Here is a 20506-nt window from a genome sequence, read left to right as displayed (position 1 = left end):
TGTGACGATAAACAACGTCAATCCATCTAAAAGTTGATGTTCCAGAAATTAATTACGAAAACGCTGGCTTTCATTTCATTCATTAATTGTGCCGGTATCGTTTAAGAGAGCTTACTTGCTCCGTAGTTCCAAACAGTGCTACTAAAAGCAAAACAGCGTACTAACCTAGATCAACCCCTACGCTGGTCGCACATAATGACTCAATGGTTTTGAATCGGTTCTCCTATAAGGAGTGTTCCCTCGGTGTAACCTGCGGTGGAGGAGATTAATTAAATTTTATTCCACCAATCCGCAATCCGCATCACACATTGCCGCACCGCGTCGTGCCTGTCGCCGTGAACACACAACGCCAATCAACCCTACACACAGAAGGCGGCAAAGTTAAAAAGGGGTCCCACGAATAGGGATTGCGCCACAAGCAGCAGCAGGCCTCCAGGATCCCGATTCCGCGAGACCCCACGTGCTGGACTGGACGACGACAAGCTGTTGAAGTACCGTTGACAAGCTGCCGCTGCCGCTTGTTGCCCACCACGACGGTGTTTAGTTGCGTCAAAACATTGGAAACGATTGGCTCCGCCACCGTTCCACCGTCCTCCAACATTGCTTCCTCGTGCGCTTCGATTTGTCAATGGCCAATTGTTTGCGCGTTTTGCGATAACGGAAGGGTTCCCGACGCGGCGTATTCCAGGACCAGGAGAGTATTGAGATGCACGAAGTGCAATGGAAGGCCAACGAAAGGAACACGGCGAAGGAGCGTACATCACACCTGCATCACCGTTTCTGGCGATTGGCCTCAAGCCGACGACGACGCGTGGATGGTGAACGGTTTATCTCGTTGCTGTGTCGTTGCTCGGCGCGAAAGAGTTTCGGGGGCTTGTTGTAGCCTGTCCGCGTGCGTCTCTTGCGATCTTCTGCTGTCGCATTGCCGTTGGACGAAAGGAGTTATCTGATGGTTGCAGCATGTCACAGACCTGTTGTCCATTTTATGTCGCATTATGAAACGCATGTTTGCGTGGCCAATAGGTGGCTTGTTGGTCATACCGTACGAAGTAGTTTGATCCATTTAATGGAGTTACTTGGAAAATAGGTTTTTTTTCTTCTTATCAAATATCATCTTAATGTTGTCCTAAGACTTATAGCGAACAGTTCAAGTGATTATTCGCTTTGTCACAAGATGGATCACTGCTGGGCTGCCGTACATCGATCGGTCCGTCCTTCTGCAGCGCAAGGGGGGCCCATAGGACGACCAACCGAGGTACCAGCGATGATGCGGGAGTTGAATGATTTATTGACAAACTCTGCAACGACTGCTTGTCCTCGCGGTGGGTGACTGCAACTGACCGTAGTATTCGGCCACTACAAAGTCATCAGCCGGCCGATCGAGCGGCAACATAAACCGCATCGACGCGCAATACACCACACCACGGCGGGTGTCACCTTAGTGCCGTTTGTTCGAAACAGCTCGTAACTCTCCCCGTTGGAACGGAACACTCCAACGTCCCACAAGGAGACCTCCAGATCCACCTTGTCCGAACATCAAAAGATGCCCTGGTCCCGCGAGCCCACAGTCCCTGGATGCTCCCTGGTGACAGAGCAATGAGAATTGTCCACAAGTAGACTGCTGGGGGGAGACGGAAGTGCTGCGGTTTGCGAGGCTCATCATAGATCGGCAAGGCAATCGGGAGTTCAAATGTCGCTCGGTGTGGCGGTAAAACGAACCAGTCGAGCCGACGATGCCCTTATAAAGACATACAGAGAAATAGTAGAGAAAGGCCGACGCCGCTGCTATGCCAGGAGCCGCCACCGGTGGGGTGATGGTGGCGGATAAATGTCAGGCCTTGGTTTCGGTCAGTTTGTAGCCGGGAAAGTTTACGCCTAGCGTTGTTGGAGCGATCCATCTTCTGATAGGATTCACCTGTTTTATAGATTGGCATAGTTTTGGAAGTGAGCATCCTTGATCGGCTATACCTAGCTACCATGATTTATAGTTTTTTTTTAATTTTAAAACTATTTTAATATTGTTCGTATTTTAGATGACGGATTTTGCTATAAAGTGTGTCAAAGTATGTCACCACTAGAAACAAGAAAAAGCGACACAAATAAGGCATGACCAACATTGTATACGCTTCCGATGCACTGTAAAGCGCATCGCGAGCACCCCAGGAAGCGACCATAAATCGTGTAACATCAACCTAGATGAGCACCGCACACCGACCGGTGTGCCAAGTTTCTCTGCTACATCGTGTGTAGTGTCAACTGAAAATCAGCGGGGGTCCAAAAAGCATCCCACCTGAGACGTGTCCCAAACACAGTTCCTTTTGCGGATTGCCGAGAGCCAAAGCCCTTTCCAAGCAGCTTGTGTGTGTGGTGTGCTCCACACAGTGGTACCCAGCTGGATCGGCGGCCAGTCAAGTCCGTCCGTCTGCTGCCATCAAGTCTAATGATGTTGACGGATAATTTATATCACTTTACACGCCATGCTTCAAGGCAGTATCCGCTGGTCTGGTTTGGCCGATGTAACACCCTTTTCGCAAACAGAAGCCAGTTCTTTACACGAGCTGGCAAGAGCGACGATGCTTTGATTGATCGATTGAGCCCGCGGGGCGGCTAGGATCATGTATGTCCGGGAATGGTGGGAACGGTGTAGCAAAGTATGATCTTGAATTATGTATGCGCCCATCGAATGTTGAATGCTCCGATCCCAGCATCTCCGCTCATTCCCCAAAAACTTGCTGATCCGGAGCGTCAGCAGACCTGCCGCCCGTTTCCCGTTGAGTGACACATTGACTTACTACAGAATTCTCTCCTTCTCCCTCGTATGCCTTCTGTTTCGTTCCGTTGGACCGGTCGGATCGATGTCGACAAATAAGTGAAAAAAGCGAACCCATCGATCGATTATCTGTCACAATCGATTCCGAGTGATTCCAAGTTTCACGTGCTGGTCGAGGGTACAGGTGGTAATCGGGGCCAATGTTGCTGACAGGCGGATTGCATAAGCGAGCGGAAGAACACAAGAATTTAAATATTCTTTTAAAATCCTTCAACATTTCGCACCAACTGTCTGAATTCCAGGGGAGCGTCTTGTGTTTCATTCAATCTGCCACGATGCAATGACGGCCACTTAGCGCAGGCTGTGTTTCGTTGATTTCCTTTCGCAGGATTTTCGTTTTTTTTTCATTCATTTATTTCATGAAATTTCTGGTGCCTCTTATGGAATTATGGCAGTATTGCAAATCAGATAGCCAACGCTTCTTAGGTTCTACACTGGTGGCTACTTTGTAATAAATGAAAATTGAAAAACACAGGAATCCTGTGGCCTCGACAAGTAATTCGTGAAGTCGACTGGCTTGCAGAGGTTTACATTCATAAACAAATGCTGAACAAACCAAGAGTGGCATTCACACATTCATGATCAGTTGTAATCAAATCACTACCGGCGAAGAGTACCGACGAAAGAGGCATGATTTGAAGATTTCTTCTCTTGCACCATCGTCCCATTCCATCTGTCAGTGGCTGTCCGATAACGATAATGAGACTGCCTGCAACCTCGTCGATGCATTATTCATGGCGCATTCGCACGATGCTCGGAAGCCGGAGCCGAGAAAAGCCAAGCGGTCTGCGCGAGTTCGTTGAAATCACGCCCGATGACAGCCGGTGTGTGCGTGTGTGACCCCTTTCGAAAATCGCTAAAAGCGCATGCCAAAAGGCATCGGTATACTCGTTCTGCACACGTTATTGCTTCTTCTGATTTGTTTTTTAGGCTGGATGTTAATGCAGGTTCTCATGAAATCGATCATGAAACTGCGTTTTTGTTCGTGAGATTATACAACGAATTATACCCAGGTGCCGGTGTAATTATGAGCGCTGATAGATAAGAGTAGTAACGATTCCTTAAACTTTTAACCCATTGAACTCGCAGAACAGGATACTCAACGTGTATAATAAGATGAATGAATGATATTTTCTAGGCTAAAATAAGTGCGAGTAGTGCATTGATCTAACTTACCTTACTCTTGTTACAACCGACGAGTGATATTTGCCTGCCACAGAAGTCTCCGTCACCGTCGTCTTCCAGTGCAAAAGCTCACTAACTTTGAAATCAATATCGATACCGTCGCTCCATCGCAAACTAGCCGTGGGCTTATGATCTTTAATCCTTATTTAGCTTCAATGGATTTCTATGTATTTAAGCTTTAGAATATTTTTTGCTTGATCCGTTAGTTGAAACACTTTTGTCACTTTTGTGACGCAACAAAAAGCAACGTGTACTGTGATTGCTGAAAACATGAGGCTCACATGGCATGCTAAGAACCCTAGCAACTTTCGTGAGGTTTCGCTTTCTTAGTTTTTAGAAAAAAAACGTTGGTTCTTTTCCGATCATCAGAAAATATTATGAAATATATTTGGGATAAATATTTGCAACTGAAATATATTATATTACAGTTTTATAATAAAAAAAGCGTACAGATTATCACATTTGCAACACCAAAGTTCAATATATCAATATTGTTATTTCATAATATCATCAATAAATGGTTCTTACGCATTTCAACACCCAACAGGTGGTCGTATCTGTTCCTTCTCACCCTGCATCGAACAATCGATGCGCGTGTGTGAGGCACTCGCGGAACACGGTTTCATTGAGGTGCAAAATTTGGAGGTACTACAAATCGAAGACATCGTGCGTACGCGCAACGTACCGGTAATGGAGCTCGAGTTTCTCAAGACGAAGGTAAGCACGTGTTTCCTTCGTATTCCGTTTGGATATAAATTGAGAGTTCCCCAAAAACTAAAACTTTTCTTCCGATTCTCATGTTCCAGAAAACAAGCGAAGACAAGGACGCGAAGACACCGCGGGAAAGCAAAAAGTATATTACCTCATCCGCACCGAATACTATGGCTGGCCACACCGGTTACCTAACAATCGCCGAGCTGCCACCCCTCTTTGCCCGGTAACGACGCAACACTAACGGTATCAATATGCACGTGTGCGCTGTCAAAGTGGACGAAAAAAGTTTTCATTGAATGGGAGTGTTGATTACAAGAAATACAAGCTAATGGAGCAAAATAATTTGGAAACGAGCACGTGCACCTTCTGCAGGGACAACTCTTTTCAGCTACACCAATGACACCTGACCTCAGTACAAGGAATATTCCGACTCTGGATGCAGGTCATTTATGTTCGTTCTTAGTGTAGCTCAAAAATGAAGTATTCACTTCTCTGTGCATCGTTACTCGTCGAGTACTCGGTTTTTCTCTCAAATTTCGGAGTCGATGGCCTCATCTCGATTGGTGCATGCGTTAATGTTGGGAATTCATGGAAATCAATTGGTCCTATCGAACGTCGAGCGCGTCCCGTGGCACTTTACCCCGATAACCATGGCCATAGTCCATTCAATGTGGTTAACGGTATGGAGGAGCTTGGCAATTGTGTTGATGTACGCATTTCCTTCGAGTTTCCGGTACTCAATGTGACAGTAATCTGTGGGAAAGAAGACTACGCGAATCCGGAGAAACGAGATGCAAATGTCCAATGCCCAAAATACGAATCAGGTGTACTGTGGTCCGTGGCCGATCTCGTCTTTATCGAGTACGATCATTTCCGGTATGAGTTAAGAAGTTGCGCAGGTTTGAACAAATCACATGCCTACCGTGGCTACCTGATGCTGACCGACATGTTTGAGCCCCGTTCGCGTTCGCCGCTCAAAGAGCTACCGATGTGGAAACAGCGTATAAATGATCCGGATGCCCTTTTGTTCCGGTATGATGGCAACTGCGAAAAATGTAACTTCAGGAATGAGTTTGTCGTTGTCATACCATCACAATCCAATCAACCCCTGGAGGCGGCTAAACCGTTCTGTGTTGATGGTCAATTGGCAAAGTTCATTTCCGACCCTCGGTCAACGTCGGAGGCTGATTCTGCCGGGTATAATTTTAGTTTCGGATCGACTTCGGTACCACTGGCACTGCTGGTGGTGACGCTGATCGTGATCGTTATGATGGCGTTACGCAGCATGTGCATCAAGAAATCGGCCACCCGAGTGGTGTCACCAGAGTTGTCCGAACGCAGCCGGAAGAGCAGCTTGGTCGTCGAGCGTTTATCGGCCTACTAACGCATTAAGTCCGCCAATGTCCCATTCCCTTCGAAGATCGCTATCAATAAATCGATTCGCAGAAAGTTAGCAGTAAGATGTATTTGAAATTATTCAGTATTAGTATAGGAACTTTTTAATGCAACAATCACAAGTGATGCGACAGATTTATGTTTAGGCGCACATTAGTGGCGCTAATACTAGTATAAGGTTAAATTAACATGTACGGGGTGTGGTCGTTCAAAACCACGGATACCAACCACTATAGGCGATCCCGAGCAACTTTCCATCGGTGGCCAACTCGAGCAGCATAGCTACCTGCAGCTCGATAGGCAACGTCAACACATTCCCTTGCAGCGCCGCCTGCACTTCTTCCGCTGCCGATTGTACAATGGCCAGATACCCGACAAGGTGTTCCCGCTGTCGAGCCACAATACCCTGCCGCAACTCATCCATCAGTAATCGTTTCGGATTGGCTCCGCTGAGCTTCTGCATAACAATATCGACCCGGGTTTGCGGGTTCCATTCCTGGAATCGATCGCTAACAGTACTACCAGCAGCACGTGCTCCGTCCTCCCTGGCTGCCGTCCGCTGTTTTGCCGTCTCAAGCCAATCCAAGGTCGGTTCCCGGATAAACACCTCCAGACAGGCACGCAACAGCTTCCGGGCATCTCGCAAACATTGCAGCGTATACAGGTGGCACTTGTGCAGGATGCCCGACAGCCGCAACGGTTCCATCACACCGATGAACTGAGGCGTTAGACGGAAAGGGACAAGCTCCGGTATCGGCAGATCACGGGTTCCGGCACCGAACGCTAGCCCAAAGTCAACACCCGCCAGCTTACCGGTTGAGCGCTCGAGCACAATATTGGAAAGATGACGATCGCCGATTCCGAGCACCCAACACGTAACGTTCATCGTAGCCAACGATCGTCCAAAGTTCATACGCAAGCGATAGAACGCCTCCGGCGAGACGGACATATCGAACAAGGCACGCTTCAGCGTATCCGAGCGAATTGTTTGCTTCAGCTCGATGTACTTTAGTGCCAATCGTCGAGGATCGCCATATGCAGCAACCCTCCCATACAGATCCGAGGACTTCAGCACGGAGTTCGTGATCGGTTCATCCACCGTACCGTGTCTCGAGGCTTGTAACAAAAAGCGCCCATATTCTTCGAGCACATAGTTCGGACCACGATCGTTGGGGTTATAGCGCGATGTTGCCCGCCGAGCGATATCCTTTAGCGACACCGTATCCTCAAGCCAACCGATCAGCCCATAATCACGGCGTATCGGGATGACTTGGTAGGAGCGCAGCTCCAGCCGTTGCTCCCGGCAACAGCGATCGTATCGCAGCCGGTATGTGATCTCTTGCTGCAGCTGCTGAATACGCTGATCCTGGCGAAGATCCTCACCGGATTTGGCCAGGAATCGATGTGCTCGTCCATCGCTGCCCCGAAACGTAAGCAGCACGGGAGCACGAAGGGTCGCATCGAAAACCGTCACCTCGGGTACAATCTTCACAATCCGCACACCATGGTTGGTCGCACTTGGCACTCGGTCATCACGTCCGTACTGAGCCGGCAGTTCGATCTGGTCTTGCTGATTGCCACTGGAATGATAATCCGCCAACCAGGGTGACAGATCCTCAAGACGTAGTGGCTGCGAACGTGGCGTTCTTAACTCTGCTTCCAGCTCAGCCATTCGCTCCAAGATCTGGTTCCGTTCGTCGACAGGATGCAGATCGGCTAGCGCTGTTAGCTGACGAATGTGCGGTAACAGTTGCAGGTACGCACTTCCAAACCGACGATCACCATCACCCGCAGGAAACAGTCGCATTCCATCGGATGTTACTAGGGCATTCTCCACAATCCGACGATGTTCGTTGGCGTCGGTTACGGTTTGCACTTGCTCCCTAAGCTTCGCGAGCACCGCAAGAAGTCGCTTGCCGGGAATGGCAACACGGTACAGCTCTTCAACGAACCGATCCATCAAGGGGAACTGTAAACTCGATCGAATGCGTGCTATGAATGGCCGGAACGCATCACCATTTGTTGATTCCAACGACAGGCGCATGGGGAAGTACAGCGCCATCGGATACTCACGGACGAGCCTCTGCAATAGCTCATCCAGAAAGCTTCCCTCCGGGCCGGCATCATTAACCGTTAGCCGAAGGTAGGAAAGAATCTGTGGAATCCACGGGAGGAAGTGCCAAGTCGGTACCGTGCTCGCTTGCTGAATGAACTCTTCCCGAAGAGTGTCGTTGTGAAGGTTGCGTAGTTGAAGTAGGACGGGAAACAGCTGGCGTGCTTCATCAGAACCATACTGCATAGCGGCGAGAAGCGAGGTGACCAGTTCTCTCTCAAGTAGGCACTGTTCCGCTTCCGCTTTGGTTGTATCGAGTGACTCATAGCAAAACTGGGCCATACGAAGGTACGCATCGGCAAGTTCGTCGGCGGATGTTGCGCGTTCCACTTCCGCCTGGTTGCCGAAAAGTGGTGGCCGACCAGCCGCCATCTCTTTGATATTCGACTTCAGGCAGCGCAGGGAGAAGTTATGTAAAGCGTCGGTTTGCGACCAATCAGCACTTCCATTGCCGCTATCTTCTTCTATCGATTTAAGGATGTCCAGTACTGCATTAGAGTCTCTAGGATCAAGAGGTTTTTCAGTGGAAGTTTCATGGAAATAACGAGCGTAGTTATACAGTTCTTTCCATGCTGCACCCAGCGCACGCGGGACTCTAGTCTCAGTGGTAGTCTGGTCCTCTTGCTTCGTCAGCTCCGACAACTGTCTGAAGCATTTAATCAACTGACGGCCGGAAGAGCTGGACGAGGATTCCTTCAGACGAAATCGATCATACTGTGCACGGGCTACACGACGGCGCAGCAGATACTCCTTACTAATTGATCCTCGCCCCGAAGCGGGGTTTGCTTCGTCAGCTTGTAACCTTGCGTTCACTTTGCCGGCGTACTTGATATTGTTCTGCACAGTGGCTACTTCCAACAGACGGAGCTCCAACTCTAGCAGCAATTCGGTAAGTTTCGACAGAATGTTTGAACCCGTTACTGTCTCATCCGCCGTGGTTAGCTTTCGTTCCAGTTGTTCCAACAGAAAGCGTCGATACGCTACGAGCGCATCCCACACGATCAAGGAATCCGTGGTCAAGGGCATCGCATATCGCCACGCAACGGCCAGACTTGCCATCCCAGCAACTAGCTGATCCGACGGGAGTTCTAGCAGCACGCTGTAGCCACGCAATTCGCTCACTTTGCGTACTACTAGCAGACAGGACGTCCGATACACCTCCGACAGTACGCCAGCACAGTGCCACTCTTCCAGAAACTGTCGTTGCGTTTGATCTGCGTATAACCGCGCACGGACCATCTCTCCACAGGCGATCTGAAGGGCGCTCAGTTCTTCGCCAAACTGCTGTCGGATGCATGAAGCACGATCCGGGATGTGCATCCACTGTTGTAGCAGCTGACAGAACTCACGACCTCGCTCATCACCGACCAAATTACGACGTACGCTCGCATGCATATACCCCGGCAGCAGGTGCTCCTGGTTCCAATCATCAGTCCAGAGCTCCTCGTAGCTTGTCACCTGATCGCTGACGAGCAGCAGCACCGAATCCCACTCAGCCAGCCGGATCAAGCACTCGCAGGCGGATTTGTAGCAAAAGTTACGCTCTTCAACCCGTACCGCGGTCATCGCCGTCGCCGAATTGATCATATCCAGGTATGCGCGGTATGCGCGATCGTATCGCCCTAGCGCCTCCAGATCGATCGCCTTCCGCAACCGTGGATCACTGTCCCATTTCTCGCCGAAGATGCTCGCTACCACGTCGTGCTCCTGCAGGGCATGGTATAGAATGGAGAGCTGCAACCAGTGTGCTGCTTCCGATCGCCCATCAACATTGACCGATCGCTCCTCGTCAAACTCGTCACCATCCGCTAGCTTAGCCTCGAGGTAGAGTACGCCCATCGTGAGCATATTGCTGGAACCAGCTACCGTGGCGACCGTACGCGGACCAAGCTTCATCCGCCCGGAAGTTATGCTGCCGAGGGTTAGCTCCATCAACGCACCGAAGAGATTTGGATCACAAACCTTCGATGATTCCAGTATCCGCTGGACGGACGAATCGAGTTTCTCCAGGAAATGGCGTCGTTCTTTTTCCTCATTTTGTCGAGCGGAGGAGTCACTACCTTCCTGCCGCAATCCCTCGACTAGCCCATTGAAGATCGCTACAAAGGTTTGGCGGGCGCAGGTCGCATCACGCCGACAGAGGGCTTGCAGTGGCAGCAGAAAGGCAAGAAGATTGATCTGCAGATCGGGATAGTCGGCCAAGCGATAGCGACGATAGAGGGTTACCGATTGGGCTCCAGCAGCCCGTCGCTGTCGCTGTGCGGTATGCTGCCGATCGATTGCCCGTGTTACGAATTGGCGTCGGCTCGTCTCACTATCACGTAGAATGCGTTTACGAAGTCGTTCGAAGGTTTGCTCCGCCTGGAAAGCCGCTTGCTGCTCCGGTTGCCCAACACCATCTTTACGCCGTGAGCGACGATCAAGTTGTAGCGAACTTGCCTCAAAGAAAAGCGAATGCTGCGTTGGCAACGCGAACGTATCCTGGCCTTGCGTGTAGCGGACTGGATCCTGTGTCGGTTCGAACAGTTGTGTATCGGCACGATCGCCTGACCCGGCAAACTGGGTCGCCCTGATGACAACCTCCATCTGTGATCCGGTACCGGTGTGTAGCTGTGGTCGTTGCAAGACAGATTCCGTGAACAGTGGTACTGACAATGTGCTCTGATGTTGCCGTTTCGGTCCCGTCTCGATGGTGTACTCGCGGAACTTCACATCAGCCGCCAGGTATTCGTGGAGGAAAAGACGTTCCTTCGATTCCCTGCAGCGAATGGCAGGATCGAACAGGAGCGCAACGGCGCAACCGAGGAAGTCCGTTTCAACGGACGGATCATACAGTTCTGCAAGCAGGTAATGGAATCGCTCCCGTACATCCGACGGCAGTCGACCAGAATCCGTGAGGTACTCGAGTATGCGCACGCGAACCGAGGAGCCGGATGCATTCGGTGGCTCGGTATCGGCTAAACCTCTTATCAGCAACCTCCAAATGTTCTTCTGCTGTTCTTCAGACAGCTCTCGAGCGCGTGTTTCATGGATGTAGATCAGAATCTCGAATGCAACTGCACGCACTTCGGGAGTACTGGCAAGTGGCTCGGTTATAACCCTTCCAACAGGATCGATCAGTTGTACCAACTCTTCCAGCTCAGTGATCAGCGGCAAGGCACGGTTCAGCAGATGTAGGGTTGGAAGTTGTAGTTCAGCCTCACGCAACAACGATGCAAGACCCATTGAGGCCAGCTCACGATATAAATCGGAGCCAAACCGTTCCAGGCGACCGCCTAGCAGCAGCTCCAGACATATGCGCTTCTCCGGCACCGACGCCATCGGCATGCGGAAGCTAACGATCGACAGGAATGGGTCGACGATGGATGGGAACGCTTTGCTGGCTTCGGAAAGGATTTCCAAAAATTTACGTCCCTGTGAGCGTTGCATCGTGGAAAGCAGCGCAATACATTCGCTCCGGTAAAAGACGATCAAATCAGACGGTCCGCTTGGCTGGTCGACATCGTCCTCCGGAACACCGTCAGGAAAGAGCCGAGCCATCGATAATCCCAACAGTTGCGCCGCTGGTCGATAGATGGTGCTATTCGCGGCACTCAAGGACTGCATTACCGCTCGTACGTACATCAGCTGGCTGCTATCAGTCCATGGTGTCAACCTTCCAGCACCATTCAGCAGCACGATCGTTCCAAGCTGTAGCCCAGTGATTAGTTCGAACGATGCCCGATCATCCTGCTGCGTCGCGGCCTGCGTCGATGTCTGCGTCGTGGCCAGTGTCAAGTTCCTCGTTACCATTCCATACAGTAGCTCCGTCGGTACGACCAACACTTGGTGCCACTGGCGTATTACGGCTCGTGTCAATTCCAAGTTCAACCGAAACACTTCACGCTGGGCACGCTGCTGACAGCAGTGCTTCATGATAAAGCGCAGCAACGCGCTGGCCAGCTGGGTCATCTCCACCGACGAAAAAACTGAGACGCTTTCCATTCGGGCTTCCTCAATACCACTCCACTCAAGTACGAGAGCGAACAGATCCGTTACGAGTGTGTTCAACCCTCGGTGGAACACCCGTTCATCGACGATCAGCTGCATGATCGGAGCGATCAGTAACGATGCGTGTGGCTTCAACTCGGCGCGACAGTTGTCGATCAGCTTGGCCAGAAAGAGCCGCACGTTTGGCGGTTGCTCGGGATCGTTGAAGGAATCGGCTATAAAGCGTACCACCGGTTCGATGGCGATCTTCGCCTGTGCCATATGCTGCAAACATCCACAGACCGTCGCCATTACTTCGTGCTCGTTGATTCGGGTTCGTTCGAGTGGAACCGCCGACTGGGAACCCTTCTGTCGGAGTGCCAGCTCGGTCGCATCTCGCTGAGCAAGCTCACGGGCAGATAACACGACCGAGTGGTTAAGATCGTAGCGTGACACTTCCTGGCTGAGGGATGATTCTGTCACCACCGACAGATCGGTTCCAGGATTGTGCCGAACGGTTCGTGAATCCATCTCCCGGCGGATCGCAATGCGCTTCTTGATGATGCCGGGCACTTCCACCAGTTCCTGGCTCGCCTCCAGGTATAGTGTTTCGTCACGGCAGTCCACCAAATTGCGCCAAAGGTATTCCCGTTTTTCTCGGTTCTCACGAAACAGCAGGACGGAGTACATGCGTGGGTCATCGTTGGTGTTGGAGATCAGCGCCACTAGGGCACGATAGGCGGCACACTGGTACTGTCGATAGCGTTCGGCCACCGTCCGGTCATCACCAGCCCGAAATGGCAATCGGCGAGCGGTATGGGCCCGTTTGCTAAAATCCCCTATCAATCGATTACCGCGCACCTTCGCTACGCTACCATCGAGCGGTGCGTACAGCACCCGTGAAACGGTACAATCATCGGTCAGCAGCATGGACCGTGGTAGCAGGGCTGCATACTGTTCAATCAAGCAAAAGCCACCGGCTCGATCGACGAGCGCATGCTCTAAATCCCAGCCGCTGCGATTAGCCAGCTCTACCTCCACCAGCTGCGCTATCGCGCGAATGTTTCGACGATAGAATGCGATAATCGTATCGTAGCTACAGCACCACTGACCGGTGCGTAGATAGCGATGCAATATGGTAAGTCGGACGGCCGGTGCATAAGCCTGATCCACATACAACGCCCACAAATCCTGCAGTCTGGCACACTGCACCTCAAAAGATTGCTTCTGGAAGAATCGTTCGATCGCAGTACGAATCTGACGTTCGGCAATGTGGCCCTTACCGTGCGGGGCCGTCATCTGTACGATCGACTTCAGCAGCAGCGGTGATCGCGATACGACGAGCGCATCAAGCAGACGCTCCAAACAGTTGACGAATCCAAGCCGCTGCGGGCTGTCGGGCGGGAATTCCGTCGATCGTAGAGGGAAGTGTGTGTCCTGTAGCTTCTCGAGAGCAACCTTGATCGGTTTGTGTCGCTCCTCGTCGTACTCCTCCGGGCCGAGTATGGTCGGTAGTAGCACGATCGCTTTCGTTTTCAATGCGATCTGCCTGGACTGATCCGCTATCAGGCTTATGAGCCACTGCACGTAGCTGGGGCCAACTTTCGTCCGCATCTCCCACAGTGGAAACGGACAGATCATTGCCACGTTGGCGAACAGTGCGATCAGCTGTTGGTCGGCGGCATCAAAACGGTTCTCCTGCGTTCGGGAACATTCGAGAATCAGGTTCCATCCTTGTACGAGTAGCGTATCGGTCAGCAGAAGTAACATATCATTATCCGCCGCGTGCTTCCGGTATGCGTATTCCATCAACTCGCAAAGCAGCTGCACGATGGAAGAGAAGTTATCCTTGCTCAACGAACTCAGGAATCGTGGAAGGCTCGAGGCTGGGTTCGTCAACACCATTTCAAAGATGGCTATTCCAAAGCACGCTACAAAGTGTTGTCCATGTAGAATAGCTGGCCGAAGCATGGTATCGCTTAGGCAGCATGCGATCGTTCGTTGCAGTAGCTCTGAATCGCTGCTGATGGACAGTGCATAAACAGCTTGCAGCAGGATGGTTCCGAATCGTGCTGCCGATGGGGTCAGTATCAGCTGCACTCCATCACGCCCAACAACTTCAAAGCAATCATTCAACAACTTTTGAGCAATATGTTGAAATTGGTCGCGATCGGAGGGATCTTGCAAGACTCGATTCCGGTGATGCTTGGCGAGGAACAGCAACCCTTTGGCACTTTTCTGGTCGAGCTCATTGACTGTTTGCTGTACGAGAAGTGTCACGATACGGTTTCCAACTTCCTCAATCACCCTGATCAGTCGTTGCGTAAGGGCCGACGCTACCTGAAGTCTAACTCGTTGTGAATCGTGTTGGAAAAGGCCTTCAATCAGTAGGATAAGATTGTTCCAGAGAAAACCCGATTTGTCTACCGATTGCTCCGGGCTGATCGGAATACTGCAGTCTAAACCAAACTGTTGCGATTCAAAGACAAGCGTCAGCAGAAACTCGTTCGTTGAATCATTCTCCCACAGCCCGATATCGGACGGTCCGGCATTCAGCTCCCTCACATTTACCAGCACAACTAGCAGCTCTACAATTTGTCTTACTAGGCCGGCACGAAGTGCATCGAAGCGTACGATCTTATCGGCATTCATACGCAGTTCGAAACTATCCGACAGCGTCTCCATATTGCCCTGGGGATCGATTAGCAATATTAATCCATGTAATGAGAGCATTACCACCGACTGAAGACAGTAACGGACGACAGGCAGGAGCGAAGCCACTACTAATCTATTCGCCGCCTCCGTTGCGAGAAGCTTCTCCTTCAGCAACCAACAACACATATCGATGCTGGCATGCAGGTACTCCATCCACAGATATACGTTCGCAACGAGTGGTACAGCTCGTTCGCTCCGTAGACTATCCAACGTTGGTGCTTGGGCGATACCTTGACTGGCATCATCGTGCAGGCAGATTGATTCGAGTTCGCTGGTCGGTACGTGTTGCCGCAAGAAATCGGCTGCGCAGGTAACACCTTGGATGTTGGATGCAAGACGCACAAACAGCTTCATACACTCACGACGATAGCGATGCTGCCGGTGGGCGCATTGACGGAATAGCCACAGTACAACGTCTTTCAGTCGACCGCCACCGATCGTCGGTGGAATGATCTGCCGGTACTCCGGATGGATCGATTCGCAGGAAGGAGCAACATCGTATAGCGCTCGTCTCGTGTTCAACACTTTGCCCAAATGAGCCAGTGCCAAAGAGAACTGCTCCAATGCATCACCATCTGCCGAGACACTCAGCTGCCCCACCCCGGTGAGCCCGGCTAGATCCTCCGTTAGTACGAAACCGGCCGCAAATGCCGCCAGTAGATCCACCAGGTACCGCACTAGATGATAGTCCTCTTGGAGCAGCAATCGGAAAAGATTGTTAAACGCCAAGGCTGCACCGTAACGTCGAGCAGCGTTGGATTCCATGGCGTACGTTCGGAGACCATCCAGCAGTGTACATTTAATCCGACGACGATCTTCAAATGATGCAGTACCGCCACTTTGCCGATTAGCCCACTGCAGGAACTCACGCAGTGCACGTACGGCTAGATCCCGCACCGCGCTCTCTTGCCGATGAGCGGTTGCATTAAGCAGGCATTCCAGTAGGGTCGAAGTTCCCTTTTGATTCATCTTGGACGGTTGGGTGAGATAGTGAACGATCTGGAACAGTAGTGGTTCAAACATTTGGCAGACAGCCACATCCGTATCACAGCTCAGCTGCAACAAATAATCGCATAGCTCGGACCTAAAAAAGCAAAGTAAATGAACGAACAATATATAAGTAATGAAATGCATCGTTTTTGGACCCTTACCCCACGGCATAAGTGTCCAATTACGGTTGCTCAATTTACAATAGCTATTTCCCAATTCCCAATGAGCATGTTCTATTAAGTGGTGTTTGATGTGTTTTTGACTCGAGCAGCAAACTTTCTAATAAACTATAACCTTTAAAAAGGATTGAACTACTCCTAGAGCAATGCCACATCGGGCGTTAGTTCCGTTACAAGTGCTGCCCAACGATGGGCAACGTAATCCTCAAACAAATCGGTGTTCTCCTCGTGTTTTGTTTAGGATCATCATTAGCCATATTAAGACCAGATGAGGCTATCAACACAAACAGCTCGTTATGTGTCACAAACGAGCAAAACTGGATGCATTATGGAAATTTTCAGATCGAGGCTAAGATTATACAGTTATTGCCGACAGGATCGGGTTACTGTCCGCTCGGTTGCTTTGCCGGTATGCAGTTCAAGGCTCGGTGCGTCAACGTCATTATAACTCTACAGGATGGGCTCCTGAATGTGACCATGTTTTGTGATCAAGTCCGGTCGGAACCTGCAATGCGCGTAACACCAAAACTACCACCCGTAGTAGCAGCCAATTACGGGGTTAGGAATGTGAGAGAAAAAATCTTCTACCTTAATGCGTGCATGCGGGGCGGGGTCTATGGTGTTGAGTACAGCTGGATGCAACTCCAGGAGTCGGTAGTGTTTGACCCAAATACCATTGTAAGTCGTCAGCTCACTAGAGAGAAAGACTATTACATAGGAAATCACTTTTCCTACCACGATATGCATTGCAACTGTAGCTACTACAGTGAGGTGCTGTACCGCGTGTTTGGAGAAAGTCCACATGTCGATTCTATCTTTCATGAGGTAGTATACCTAACGGTGGGTTGTATCATTTTTGTGGTAATACTGAGTCACGTGATTGTCAGGCAGATTAGGAAGGTAGCTGCACGAAGGGCCCGTATGTGGAAACGCTCAAAAAAGACTGCAAAAATACGTGAAGCGATTGAAAGAGAGAAGCAGCAGGAGGATCGGAGGGGCATTGAACCATCATCAATCGACAAGAATGACACACCAGGCCAACTCTAATCTGAATCTGAAATACTGTTTCACAATCGTCGTGTTACCCACCCCCCTTTTATCTTTTATCTATCTACATACTTCCTACTTACCACAATCCAGTAAGCTCATCCTGATAGTGTATTCCAAGCAGATATAGAATGAGCGTGTGTAGTATCTCACATGCTACCAGCTTCGTCGCTCGATCACTCGATCCAAGTGCCAACTGCGCCACCCTGCCAATAAGATTGTCCAGTTTGATGCAAGGTCGGATGCCACTCGCACACAGTAAGCGTAGCTCAATGGACCGTTCGCTTTGAGCATTCCAGCGAACCAACGAACCACTGATGGTGCCTTGCGTGCTGCAGTCCACCTCGAATCTTCCTAACGTTCCGTCACTCTCTTCTTCGCGTTCCTTCTCTACCACCAACCAGCAACACTCATTCGGTTGCAAGTCGGCCAGAAAGTTCACGATCCGCAGCTGGAACGTTACCAACTCCGACACTTCGTCAATCTGCTCCGTACGGTGCTGTTCCTTGATGCGTTCAATCTTTTCGGACGAAATGTTAGCCGTACGATTACGATGAAATCGTACCAAACGTCGGCTAGCCGCCAGGGAAGGTAGCGTTGACTCACGGGCAAGTAGATACGGTTCTAGTAGGGGTAACACCTGACGGAGCAGTTGCTCTCGTTGGGCCGCGTGGATAGGTGGATCACGGAACAGTACCAATCGTTGCAGACATCCAAGTGCGGCTCGGGCAATCGACAACAGGGTTCTACCCAGTCGGAATGCCACCTGGAACACGGCTACCATGAGGGGTTGCTGATGTTGTTCATCGTCTACGAATTCGACCAACATTCGGACCGGAACGTTCAGCACGAAGCGTAAGCATGCGAGCTGAAGCTCGCCACTGGCATGTAGGGCCCGTACTATTGTCCGCTCTACATACGCCACCAACAACAGAGCGGTAGATTTGGATTCGAAATCATTCGCCCGACGAAAGTAACCATTTCGTTCCGCTATGGCGACACCAAGTTCAATCAGCTTCACGAATCCGCTCACAAGTGGATGGTCCACCGATTGCTTTACACACATCTCGAAGTAACGACGGATCCACTCGAGGAACGATTCATCCAGATGCTGCGATCCTTGTAGCACGTCCCGGTACAGCTCAATCAGATTGAGGAAGATGTGAAAATCTTTTGGTTTGACCGGTTCGAGATTAAGGTTGGGATCGCAGAAATACATTCCTTTTGCAAGGTCGCTCTCGTTGTTCAATACTCGTTTTTTGGTGGATAAATCCAGCTTCTCGATGATGACGAAAAGAGTACGCATGAAGGAGCGGAAGATGGAACGGACGAGCTGTTCATTCGGCACCCTTTTGTCACCCAACAATCCCTTCCAGAGGGGAAGATAATTCTTATAGGTCACCGTCTCACGCTTCCAATCAAATTCCTGTGCCGTATCCGATCGGCCGTTCGGTGGATCGTATGGCAGCTTATGGGAACAGCTCCAAATGATTCCTTGCAGCACGACATTATCAAGTAGCAGATCTAACGCACTGCCACCTAGCTTGTGTATGTTTGCCAGCGTACAAGCTAGTGAACGTACGATCAGCTGATGGTACACGGTGCCCAGATGGTAGAAGTCGCGAATCAACGCAACGATCATCGTTTGCAAAGAAACGAGCTGTACCGTGGACAGTTCATCAACTTGTGTCAAGATTTCCGACAAGGACTGTACGAAATCGGGCAGATCTTCCAATCTATCACCAGCTGCAGTTGAAGATTCACCACAGATGCACTCGATACGTTCCAGTACGATCGTGAGCAGTTCTACGAGGGATGCGCTAGCATCGGTCAACCGATGGCATGGTCCAGCCATAATACCGAATCCTCGGATGGCGATGCGTACATCCAGTCGTTCGGCGTCGGCAGTGTTGAGAAGCTTCCGATAGTATGCCAGGTATCGATTCAGCACCTGTACTGCTGATTGTCGTTCAGAAGCTTCTGGTGACTGGTTTCGTCGCAAAAGGGCATGCGCTAGCTCGCCGTGGAAAGCGTAAAGTGCGGCCAAACCAATCCGCCGATCGTCACGGTTACTCGAACGAATACATCGGTCAGCAAGAGCCGCCTGCCAATGCGTGTGATCGTTGTACAGGAAATCACCGAAGAGTGCTGCATGGTTCGCCAACAGTTGGAGCGCATTCCGAAACACGATCCGCTCAGATCGTAGCTCCTCCCAGGGGGACAGTTTCTTAACCAAAAGGTAAATTCGTCGCCGTATTTCCAGCTGTTCGGCATCGGGCGCGAAATTATGCAGAAACAAATCCAAACCACGGACGGCTCCAGCTAACGATACCAGCGAAAGGTTGTTCTCCTCCAGCAGCTGGCTTTCAGCAGACCCAACAAACACCTCTTGTAGCCGGATCGGTTCGTTAACGTACTGCGGGAAGGTTTTGGACAGCTGACCGAGCAATTCGAACAGATTCTGCTGAAACCGGTGCGGGGGTTTCCGTTGCTGAAACACCGGCAACAGATCGGCAACGAGTGTGTTCAGCTTTGAGTAGCTACTGGCATCGAGACATCCATACGAAATGCTATCCTGTAGGACGAGCGTGGCCAGTTCACGTTCTCGCGCCGTCACGGCAGTGGAGGTGATGTACCGAAGCGCAACGGACACAATCCGATCGATCCATTTGCTAGCGAGCCGCGAATGTTTTTCGATCGTTTTGCGAAACAGCTCGAAACAATCTTCGTTGGCCTTCGCAAACTGTTTCGCAGCGGCAAAGGAACGCTCGAGAAAGGCCACAAGACCGGCAGCATCGTTGAACAGCAGTTCTAGGTGGTACTCTGCAAACGCGGGAAAATGTTAGAGAGTTTTGTAGGTATCTTTTGCGCAGATTACTTACCGATCTCGGCACGACCTTCAACGGGGACTTCCAGCAGGAACTTGGTAATCTGTTCGATCACGGTGCGCGCTCGTGGCGCATGTTTCGAATCCAGGCATGTTTTTAGCCGATTTAAACAACCCTCCAACTCGCTAGACATGATTTTTTTCCGTTATTCGTTACCGGTCGGAACTTGATGTTTAAAATTCAATGCACCCCGGCCATTATCACTGGCAGTAGTGTAGTTTCCCAGCAAAGTACAATTTTAGAATTCATATTCATTTCATAAAACACAAAGAGAACTTAGATAAAATTGTAAAATTAAGAAACCCGGAACGAATTGAGGCGGGAACGCTAAAAACAGCTGTTGTGGTGAATTCCGCCATCTCACCACAAGGTGAAAATTAAAGTAGTTTAAACCAGCAAGTTGTTGAAAAAAAAGTGTTTTAAATAACTAGATGAAGTAATATGCAAAGCAGTTCGAAACGTAACGCAAAGGTAAAGCAAT

General features: G+C 50.5%; 2 protein-coding genes across 2 annotated transcripts in view; one reads left to right on the top strand and one right to left on the bottom strand.

Moving 5' to 3' along the window:
• Window positions 1-5121, top strand: part of LOC125951193 (tRNA (adenine(58)-N(1))-methyltransferase catalytic subunit TRMT61A) — a 7868-nt gene extending 2747 nt beyond the window's left edge. The window contains exons 2-3 of the mRNA XM_049679854.1: window positions 4563-4732; window positions 4822-5121. Coding sequence (XP_049535811.1) covers window positions 4563-4732; window positions 4822-4956 — 305 coding nt within the window. The 3' untranslated portion in view covers window positions 4957-5121. The remainder of the gene's footprint in view (window positions 1-4562; window positions 4733-4821) is intronic.
• A 1057-nt stretch (window positions 5122-6178) lies between these two features.
• On the bottom strand, window positions 6179-20333 carry LOC125951082 (DNA-dependent protein kinase catalytic subunit-like). The gene is made up of 3 exons (XM_049679620.1): window positions 20020-20333; window positions 17221-19960; window positions 6179-16005 (listed from the first exon to the last, which is right to left on the bottom strand). The coding sequence occupies exons 1-3, from the start codon at window positions 20156-20158 to the stop codon at window positions 6333-6335; spliced, it is 12552 nt and encodes a 4183-aa protein (XP_049535577.1). The 5' UTR covers window positions 20159-20333; the 3' UTR covers window positions 6179-6332.
• Between the last annotated feature and the right edge of the window lie 173 nt (window positions 20334-20506).

The sequence above is a fragment of the Anopheles darlingi genome, chromosome 2, assembly GCF_943734745.1.
Source record: "Anopheles darlingi chromosome 2, idAnoDarlMG_H_01, whole genome shotgun sequence".
Lineage (NCBI taxonomy): Eukaryota > Metazoa > Arthropoda > Insecta > Diptera > Culicidae > Anopheles > Anopheles darlingi.
This window is presented reverse-complemented; position numbering and strand designations above follow the sequence as displayed.